This window comes from Theobroma cacao, chromosome 2 (genome assembly GCF_000208745.1).
Source record: "Theobroma cacao cultivar B97-61/B2 chromosome 2, Criollo_cocoa_genome_V2, whole genome shotgun sequence".
Lineage (NCBI taxonomy): Eukaryota > Viridiplantae > Streptophyta > Magnoliopsida > Malvales > Malvaceae > Theobroma > Theobroma cacao.
The window spans coordinates 376,340-386,857 of NC_030851.1; the positions used below are offsets into that span (position 1 = coordinate 376,340).

A 10,518-nucleotide genomic window follows, 5' to 3' on the forward strand; every position below is an offset into this window, starting at 1 on the left:
AGTATTAACTTTCCCTCATTCGGGGACAGAGATCAGTTTTCGTAGGCAATTGCAAAAGATTTAAGTTGGCATACGATATCGGCGTGTGCAGAGGGAACAATCACCACAAACAGGGGATATGCTTCATAGTGTTCTTTGCAATTCCCCTTCCTAGCCTGAGCAACAAGCAAAAGAGAGCTCTCTACCCTAATCCTAAAGACCCCTACTGGACAGAGAGAACAAAGGGATAAAAGAAAAAGAAGGCATTTTTTTATGAAAGGCAAGAACGCATTTAGAGGTAAATTAATTCTTTTGGCTTTTGCAGTAATTGATATAGATACTGTTGGCACTTTTAGAATGTGCCATAACGTAGTTAAGTATCTAAAGAAAGGGGGACCTGGGAAGGACCCATCCACTGGGGGAGCAATAATAAACATGAGGGCGGTTTGCATTATGGAGGCACATGGTACCAAATTAATGCGTCTGCCGCCAAGGTTAGTAAATTTGCTGTCAAGTTTGTTAAATCTTTACGTTAATTTCTTTTGAATGGGATTCAGTTTCCGTATGCTTAGTTTCCACCAGGCAGCTGTTGATAGCATTACCAGAAACTTGGCGTTGGAGTGGGGGACAGATCATGACATTCGAGTCAATGGGATTGCACCAGGGGCTATCGATGACACTGCCGTTGTCACTAAACTTGCACCTGAGGAGATGCTGAGCAAGATTAAAGAGAAACCATTGTACAAATTTGGGGAGAAATGAGATGTTGCTATGGCTGCTCTCTATCTTGCATCTGATGCAGGTTTGTAGTTGTGTCTGGTTATTTAGTTACATGACCATCATTCAACTACACCAGGTTAGCATTCCTGTATCTTCACGTGTTTACTTGAACTTTTTCCTTATGCAATCTTATGAGACCTTAAAATACTTTAGTCTCTTCCTGTCTAAACTCTTTTAGACCTATGAGCTTAACAAAAGCAGCATTTGGCTAGCAATTAATTTTTATAGGGAAAAGCAGGTTTTCATTGTATGCTGGAAGTCGGTTTGTGAACATCGCCAATATGTGTATTATTTGCTAATACTGTATTGGTGGCACTGATGAGATAAACCCAATTTTGGAGCTTCTGGGATCTGAATTCCAATGTCATTTGCAGTGATACTCGATGCCTTAGGAAGACCTGGCTCAAGATCTTGTATCCGGTCATTGAATGATCTTGATTTCTTGATAGATAGTTTATGAAGTCTGACTCTATGGGGAACATTCTAATCTGAGTTAATTGCGATCCATCCCGGTGTTACTCTTCCATTTCCTCCATTCCCTCAATTTGTGGTTTAAGCTTAAATTACACGGGAAACCTCATCCTGAAATAACCTCACATATGATGGTAGCCTAGTTGCTTAACTAATTATTGGTATGTACATTGCTTGTGAGTGGATTTGGTAGGAGATGCTACGCGGGAAAAATTAGTGGAGGAAGAATGTTATTCTATGCTTGGTCTCTCTTGCTACTGATAATATCATAATCACTGGATAATGTTGATGTTAATAAGTGCACCATGCTTACTTGACGAATTTTTGGTGAAAGTCAGATAGGCTAGTTAAGAAAAGTTTGACCACCTTCTGCCTTATGTTACTGTTTTGGTTTGAATTTTTTGGGCAAATATGTTGTGCAAAACAGTAAACTTCTCTGGTGATTTATTTTCCCGTCCTTGTGCAATAAGCTGTCAACCTTTACCATGTGAAGACAATTCATAACCTTTGAAATATTAACAAACTCTTCATTTTCTGCATCAACATTCTGCACTTTTTACTTTTATCTGGTTGTCTCAATATGTCTTGGTTTCCTTCCAGTTGTTTACTTCCACAAAACACTGCATCTCTGTAATGCTTGAAGGAAAATTCGTCAATGGAACGGTTTTGGTGGTTGATGGAGGACAATGACTGAGCAGACCCCGTATGCTGTCCAAAGATGCTGTGAAACAACTGTCTAGGAGAGGAGATAACGTCAAGGGCTGTACCAAATGTTTTACGAAAGAGCAAGTTGTGATAAATCTATATGATAAATCTATAACGTCAAGGGCTGTACCATCGATTCTATTGATCTGGTTGGCTAGCTTAAAGTCACTATGAATATATGTTGAAACCTTTAAACTTTAGTAAGAATCTGCATTTTATCCCCATCGTGATAAACAACTCTATTTTTTTTTCATATTCTTTTGCATTCTATGGACTAAATGCTTCCACGATCGATTGCTTTCTGCTCCATCTACGAATCTGATGAACAACTTGACGAGTCTAAATTACATAATTTAATATTAATTAAAATTAAATTTTATATAAATTTTAATAATTATATTCACATTCAATATAAATTAAAATATTACGTAAAAACAAAATTAAAATTTATTCTTTTTCGAAGTTGACGCTCATATGTTTCTGATCAATTGCTTAGCACTTTAAAAATCAACAAACATCTAGACATCTTGACAATTTCAACCGTGCATGGCAAGGTAACTTGATGATGGTTTCAACCTTGCCTTGCACAGCAAGTTAGAATATAACGACTTTCAAAAAAAAAAAATAGTTAGAATATAAAATTACTTTTGTTATGGAATTAAAAAATTAGAATTTTAAATATAATTTTTTCAAACCAAGTTCATTGTACTAATTCAATGGTTAAAAGAATTATCATAGTTCAAGTAATTGAACTAATTAAAAAAAAATTCGCTTGAAAGTATACCATTCGATAAACATTTACATTAAAAAAAATTAAAAATATTTATAGATAAAATGGAATTTTAACTTTTAAAATTTCAATCGATTTCGATCTATTCAATTTTTAAATATATTGTAAAATTAAAGTCAGGTAAATATAATTATTTAATATATCACAAACCAATCGAAAACATATATTCAAATCGTGAACAAGTCTAACCTAGACTTGATTATTTTGATATATTTCTTTGCTAGAATGATAATAATGTTTAGAGTTATGTTATGCCTTTTTGATTTATCCTAACCTCGAATGATCAAAAAATTGAGCTAAGGCCTTTGCAGCTGACAGGCATGGACGGTGGTGATGACACCTGACAAAGGAGGCTGATCCGACCTAACACTCGTCGTCGTGCATGCTCTCAAATCTCGATCATAAAGAGCTGTTCCATTTTAGAAAATTACTATATATAGTAATTGATATTGATTTCACAACAATTAAATAATTAAGCTCAACTTTTATATTTGTAAACATTTTACCTTTTTAAATATATAAATATATTGTTCTGTTTTAAAAAATAAAATTTATCTTTTTTTCACATTTTAATTGTTTTTATTAGTTAAATTAATTTAATTATAATAAATTTTTAAAAATATTATATAAAATTAAAATGCTAAATATTTTATAATTTTGATAAAAATTATTAAAGTTAAGTTTTTCTGATAAAAAAATTAATAGAAAACAAATATAACAAAACATTGAGAATATAAAAAAATAAAAATAAATATGTTTTAAATATTTTTTTTAAAAAAATAAAAAAATAAATTAATAATTGAGACTTTAGAGTATCGCATGGTGTCCTTCCAAATCTCGCGCGAATGTCGAATGTGAAAGTCTATTTTGAAAGGGTCCGTATGATTTTTATATAATGACTTGCAGATTTAAATAGGGGTTTTTAATTTTGTCTTGGTTTTATGAATTTTTTTTATAAAGTCTTAAAAGAGGTTAAAACTTTTACAAGATATATATATATTCAAAGCAACTTCCATGGTTGTTCTTTAACAATCATCCTATGTAAGTCGGGGCAGAGAGCGTTATATATAGTGATGGCTCCTTTCTCCATGCGAGGTCGTCTTCACAATAATCACAAGATGCCAATCGCCAAGAAACGCTTGCAATCGCAAACAAAAACGGTAATAGATATGATCTTCCATCTTCTTGCAATCTTTTTTTTATTCTTGTAAAGAAAATTTGTGCTTGATCGGATCCTCTCTAATTCCCATCGATAGTTCTGATGCAATCAACATGCACCGTTAATGGCACTTGTCCATCATTTCAGGGTATTTGTTAGTAAAGTGTTGTTCATATCGGTTTACTTTAACACTAATAATCAATTTTTGATTGGATTTGGACAGAGAAAGAGTGGGATGAAGGGTATGCAGGAAAGGTTTAAGAGGTTGAAAACTGAAATGGAGGAGATCAGCGAGGAACAGAAGGGTATTCGAGAGGGGCAGAGACAAGTTCGTGAAAAATTTGAAGCAATTGAATCTGAGTGCGAGCAGTTGAAGAAAGAAACTAAATTCATAATCCAACAAAGTGCTAGAACTCAGATCAAATTAGTTCTCATGTTCAAAATATTGAAGGCAAGGGAAGAGAGTGACTTTTCCACCGCTGCCAACCTTCCTCAGTGGCTTGGGTACCTTTCTTTTTCCTTTCCCTTGCATGATCAAGCCTCTACAAGAATTTCCTCCCAATTTGAATGGCAAAGATAAAAAAGAGGAAAAAATGATTAATTCGGGAAAAAAATTAGAAAAAAAGGGACAATCACAAAAGGAAAAAGGATAACTAATGGAGTGATGGAGGAAACAAGGTATCATGTGATATGCTTTATGTTTGTTGGAAAAAAGTAATAAAGCTGATAAATAGTTAGTCCTTGAATCAAAGAATCTTATATATATTTGGTATGCATTGCTATAGTTTTGTGTTAAGATCAAATGTTTTCTGCCATTAATGCTTCTTTAGTAAAGTATTTTTTCAAATATTTGTTTAGAATATATTGCTTTCGATGTACCTAAAAGAAAAAGAAAAGAGGAAGAAATTGTTTTTATACCAATTAATTGAAGTTATTATGATTCTAGTTGTTGTCCAATGATCTTCCTTTAATTTCAATTTCATGTTGTGATTGTCATACTTTGCTTAGCGTAAAGGTTCAAATTTAACTAAAGTTAGATGTGCATAAAGAAAAGTGAAAAGCTTGTTTCAGATATGATTCCAACTCTATATGTTTGCTTTCATATTAAGCAAACAATTAAGATATTGTTTACGTTAAGCTTTTGATCCTTTTGAAATTTTCTTAACATTATTGAATAAATTATGCTATCCTATTAATTTCCTCACTTGACAAGGTTATTTTCTTTTCTCATTTTACAGTCAAATTGTTGCTAGGGAGAAGGAAGAAAGGCAAGCACTGAGTGATGCATGAACAAAAGTTATAAACTTCCTCATAATCTGCTAGTCGAGATTTTAATTAATGTGGTTTCTCCTGTCTTCTACTGTTGTACGTTGTTTGTTAATTAGTATACCTCCTCCTCCTTGCTTTCTCTATAATCTCTACTTATGGTTTTAAACTGTTCTGCTATTTTATGGTTTAAAGCAGCTCTTTAAGAGACATTAAAACCCACAAATTCAGTATTTGCTTTGTTGCTAAGTAATATGTACCTAGAGTATTAATAATTTGTATTGATTGATGGATGTGTTAAAAACGATTGTTTGGAGCAACATTTTTCACCTTTCTATTTGAGGTCTTAGTTCAAATATATGACTCTTGATGTGTTAGTATATATATACATATGGTTCATATAACTCATAAGATATTGACATGTAATTTTGCTCTCTATTTGGAACAAAACAAAGGCAATATCACCATTAAACATCTCATTTTTTTTTATTATATTTGGTGCCTCTGTCAATGTATAGGTTTTTTTTTTGAAAGTTCTGTCAGTGTATAGTTTATGTACTATCAATGAACAAAATATATTGTTATCTCATTCATAAATAAATTTAAAAATTAAGAACTCTAAAAAATAGATACTTTATTTTGAAGAATTTTCACATGTTTGTAAAGTTCTGTTCCTTTGACACTTGTACATAATTAAAAACATGTCGAGTTATTAATGAAAAACCTTAATGATGGTTTAGATTTTAGATTAATTCACATTCTCAGCACTCAATAGGGATTTATTTGAACTAAGTACCTAGTGGGAAGGCATGCAAAGATTGATTTTTAAGTCCACAGGCTTTGACTTGGAAGTCGAAATGCTTTCTTGTTGAAAGTAGTCAACATGCGTGTGATTAGTACTGAATGAAGCTTATTAACAGTTTTGCAAGAGTAAAGGAGAGTAAAATGAGAAATAATTATATAAATTGTCAGAAAAGTAACAAGCTAGGAATATAAAGTGATAGCAGACAAGAAAGTAGTCAATTAAAATTGAGAAAAATGATGGAAACAGTGGTTGCAACGACAAAATAATGTGAGTAGGGTGGTGATGGCATGACAGGCTTGCAGCGAAAAAAAAACCAACGAAATAATTGTGTGGGCTGTTGTTGCTTCTCTAGTGTACAATGCATTAGCATTATGAATTGTGACTTTAAAGTCAGACCTACATTGAGTACGAAGAACCCTTAACCTTTCCTTTTCTTGAAAGATGGTTGCTCCATTGGAGCTTTTATCAAACCTACCTACACGCATAATTCACTGTGACATTGAATTTCCATTTTTGCGTTGGCATGGCATTGGCTATTGTATTTGGTCAGAAAGCTAATTCGTTATAACCTTGTTCTAGAGTTAGAAGAATCTTCAATGAGTTGTCTTTGTCTAGCTTATTGCGCTTGATGCTAGACGATGTTAAGTTTCAAGGTCCTTTCCAATAATCCATGTGAGTTTATGCCTTTATCAGGATCTAAAATGTGGTGGCTCACCACTTTGCCCAAAAAGGCTTCGACGGATAGATTTAGTAATATTATATCTGATTTATCAAAGTTTGTTGTAAAATGTAATTGAAGTAAATAGAAACTTTTTTTATAATAAAAGAAATCCAACACCAAATAACCTTTTCTTACAAACAATCAAAATGTTGAAGATTAGATTTGATAAGATTATCTATCAAGTCATTAACGATATCAATCCATGAAATATGATGAATTTATTATCAATTTGTCTTGTTAACTCATTAACAGTATCAGTTTAAGAAACATGATGAATTTATTATTTATTTAATTTATTTTTTATTTGAGTTTGTTTAACATTAAATGAGACAAATAATGTGATAAATTTGTTATTCGTCTAACTTGTTATCCATTCAAGATCAAATTTGCTATCTCATGAGTGAAAAACGCTTCGATCAGACTATGAATTCATTGGAGTATCTTCAAAGATATTGACAATCTTTGGAGATTTTTTGGGAGGTAGAACTCTATCAGACTATGAATGCACTCGTGGTGTGAATTGTGAGGCAATGTTTTGTACTTGGCGGTTGTAAGAGTTGTCTTCCTTTGGTTTGTCCCGGAGAAGATACAGTCGGTTGTTCTACTTCATTTTGTGGTGTCAAGCTTCATGTTGCAGATTTTTCTATTTTTCTTTATATTTGGGAATGGTGCTCTTAATGTCAACTAAACTTGAGTTTATGTTGGAATGTTTCCTTCTGGAAGGCTGCCATTTTCTCTACGATCCCCCTCTGTTCTGCTTTGCCATATTCTGATGACTTTGTTCCGTCCTTGATAAAATTCTTTTTCCTTTCAAAATAAAAAGGGTTTCTTTGATGAAAATCCTATTACTCCTCTTGAGCACCTTATTACCATGCCTGTTTAAGGTCAAAGGATCTGATAAAAGAACCGTTATAAATCAGCATTGCCTAAAGTTATTGGTTAATGAATTCCTTTATATATAAAAGGTATTTAGGCAGAAGAGGACATAAGTGGGTAAAGATCGGTCGGGCTTGTGCAATTTTTTGTTCCTTTTGTTCGATGTCGCGCGATCTTCCAACTTTCCCTCGCGAGCGCATCACCCCTGCCTTGCTTGCTTGACTATTTTAAAACTCGCATTTTTTGTATCATATAGAAATCAATATATTGGCACCCAGTGTTTCTTGCATTTCAAAAATTACGAGAGATACAAGATCAAGATAGATTGAGATTAAGGTGAGTATCTGCATCAAGATGAGTTTTTCTTTTGTATGGACGCAAGAGTCCGTACAACAATGGCATTACACAACTAGATAGAAGAAAGTGTCGCGAATCTTCACATCATAAGCTCCATAGATCCTTACAGCAACTCACAGAGAAGTAACTAACAAGAAGAAGGAAGACAGTCCGCTACTTTAGAAACAGTTCTCCATTCCAGCGAGAAACAGCTCTACAAAGCTGTAACAATTTGATCTAGGGAGGGCATAGAAACATTGGACTTGAGCCTATGCCGGTAAGTAGGACAGGAAGAGTGAGAGAGCAGTCACTTATCGCTGCAAGCAACATGGAAGCTAGAATTCAGTTTCACTGACAAAGTTTTGCAGTCAGCTAATTCAGTTATACAGACAGTGATTGATCATAACAACATCAATTTCGTAATGTATCACAGTGAAGTTAGACTTCCGATTAATTAAAAAGGTTCATTCTCCAAGCGCGCAAACTGTAACTGCAAAATAACCACACTAAGCTAGGTATATTATTAAGCCTTGAGCCCAGTAATTGAGAGTCCATTGACTAAAAAGTGGGCAATGTTGGGCCTAAGGATTAAAACCCTCTAGTGATTGGATTGACTAGATTATGTTGGAGTAGAGGGAGGACGTTGTCTTTGAGTAGAACATCCCCTCTAAAGTCACACTGATCGGAGGATTGACTAGGTTATGTTGGAGTAGAGGAAGGACTTTGTTTTTGAGTAGAGGCAGACAGAGATTGGTCTGATCTTCCCAATGATATCGTTGTTTGCATAATCGGGAAAGGTCAGATTGAATCCAAATACGTGCAGTTTGCAAGAGTTGGCCGCAGGTGCCCCAACATGGGATTTCGACCATTAATAAAAGATAATTTAAAGTTCAAATTTCATAACTTCTAAGTTAGAATCCTTTTACCTTCAAGATGCCCAATTTAGTATTTCCTCGACATCTTCCTTAACCTCCCGGCTGCCACATTCCAAAAAAAAAAAAAAAATCATCTTTCTACTAAATACTCCCAGAAATATGCTGAGTAAACAATATAACATTCTTACCTTTCTTGGTGCGCCTACACGGGTTCACAAGGGAACCTCACGGGCACCAACTTTCTTTAAATTAGATTTGTAATTAAGATTTTTACTTTATATTAGATTAGACAATGTACAAATCCGTTGCCTGTCTAATCTGTAATTTAATTTGTTTGCTGCTTCCTTGCGAAGGAGGATCCAGAGAATCTTTGACGTCAGTTATCAAAGTGGTCATGATTTGGACTAAAGCCTTACTTTTCTTTTCCAAAGGGAGATGAAAGTGTTTTAAAGGAAATACTACCAAGGAACTTTGCTTTTTCTCTCTTTCTTTTTTTGGTCCTGAAGCCTTTCTGTTCTTCTCTAGTTAAAGGTCATGTGGAAAGTAATCTCGTAGGGCCGAGAGGGGTTCGACTTATAATGATGCACTTTTCTTCTTTCAGAGTTTCGGTGCACCCAAAAGTATTAAAGTAACAATTACCAATAAGAGAGTTGGAAGCCCGTAGGTGTCCAATATTAATGTATAAATAAGAAAAAAAATTAACCACATTAATTATCATATATATATATATATATATATATATATATGTCTTCTAAGACATTCACTTTACAACGTTGAAAACAAGTCAGAAGTAAACGCTAGGTCTTGCAATCACCCGTATATAAAAAATTAAAAAGAATATTTCATTCGCATGAGAATGACTTTGGATCTACTATATGGTGCTTTCTCATTTCCGTTTCAAAAAGGGATTTCCAATTTTAATGTAAAAATGGTAGTATATCCAGAGTTAGCAGCCGCTTGATGCATCTGAATTTCATAACTAAAACAAAGTCTAGTTTTGCTACTAGTTCCCATCTGCAGTATTTGCTATATTTTTGCACATCCAGAGTGGCAGTGAGTGAAGAGTAAGCATCTTCTATGGTTTATAATCTTTGGTGTTGTTGGAAAATTACGAAATTATCTCTAAAGAATTGCCCAAGATCTAACCAAATCAATAGAATAAAGAAAAAAAGAAATCAAGCACACCCACAAGAACACAAGAATTTACGTGGTTCGGTCTTTTGATGACCTACGTCCACGGGCACAGCAATAGAGAAAAATCCACTAAGAAGAAAAATCAGGAGATTACAAGAACAATCTCAAACTCATAACCCTTATCTCACGTACACCCAAATCACTCTCTCTAACTCTAGGTGATTATTATTCTTTAACCCATAGGGTCCTTTATAGTGTCAAATACAATAACCTTATCCTAATATAATTAGGAATCTTATCCTAATAGAATTAGGAATTGTTATTCTAGTCAAACTAGATTTAAAGAGTATTTTATAAGGTATACTAATTTAATTAGAATTAAACAATCCTAATTAAATCACAATTCAAGACTATCCTAACAAATCTCCACCTTAGGCTTGAATTCACCAAGCTCCACCTTACGAACCAATCTCTGTCGACACCGCCACTGCCCCAATGGGCCTCAAGCACTACGAACACCGATCAAGTCCAAGCAATGCTTGAACTTTATCCCAGAAACTGACTTAGTTAGCATATCTGCCGGATTTTCATCTGTAGCTATTTTCTTTACTACAATCTCAC

The 10,518-nt window shown here is 33.8% G+C and overlaps 1 protein-coding gene, 1 long non-coding RNA gene and 1 pseudogene across 2 annotated transcripts; 2 read left to right on the forward strand and 1 right to left on the reverse strand.

Annotated features, from left to right (window-relative positions):
* On the forward strand, positions 310-2,157 carry LOC18607040 (annotated as a pseudogene).
* LOC18607041 lies at positions 3,696-5,508 on the forward strand. Its single transcript, XM_018114684.1, has 3 exons — positions 3,696-3,885; positions 4,108-4,388; positions 5,123-5,508. Exons 1-3 carry the CDS (start codon positions 3,799-3,801, stop codon positions 5,172-5,174), a joined length of 420 nt encoding a protein of 139 aa, XP_017970173.1. The 5' UTR covers positions 3,696-3,798; the 3' UTR covers positions 5,175-5,508.
* On the reverse strand, positions 7,828-9,014 carry LOC108660858. Its single transcript, XR_001926554.1, has 3 exons — positions 8,952-9,014; positions 8,815-8,865; positions 7,828-8,205 (listed from the first exon to the last, which is right to left on the reverse strand). It is a non-coding gene; the product is annotated as an uncharacterized LOC108660858 (long non-coding RNA).

Bases quoted from the DNA above. Each gene is read 5' to 3' on its own strand.
- LOC18607041 (XM_018114684.1), top strand. From the start codon at position 3,799: ATGGCTCCTTTCTCCATGCGAGGTCGTCTTCACAATAATCACAAGATG. The intron at 3,886-4,107 runs GTAATAGATATG...GGATTTGGACAG, and splicing joins TGCAATCGCAAACAAAAACG to AGAAAGAGTGGGATGAAGGG. The intron at 4,389-5,122 runs GTACCTTTCTTT...CTCATTTTACAG, and splicing joins AACCTTCCTCAGTGGCTTGG to TCAAATTGTTGCTAGGGAGA.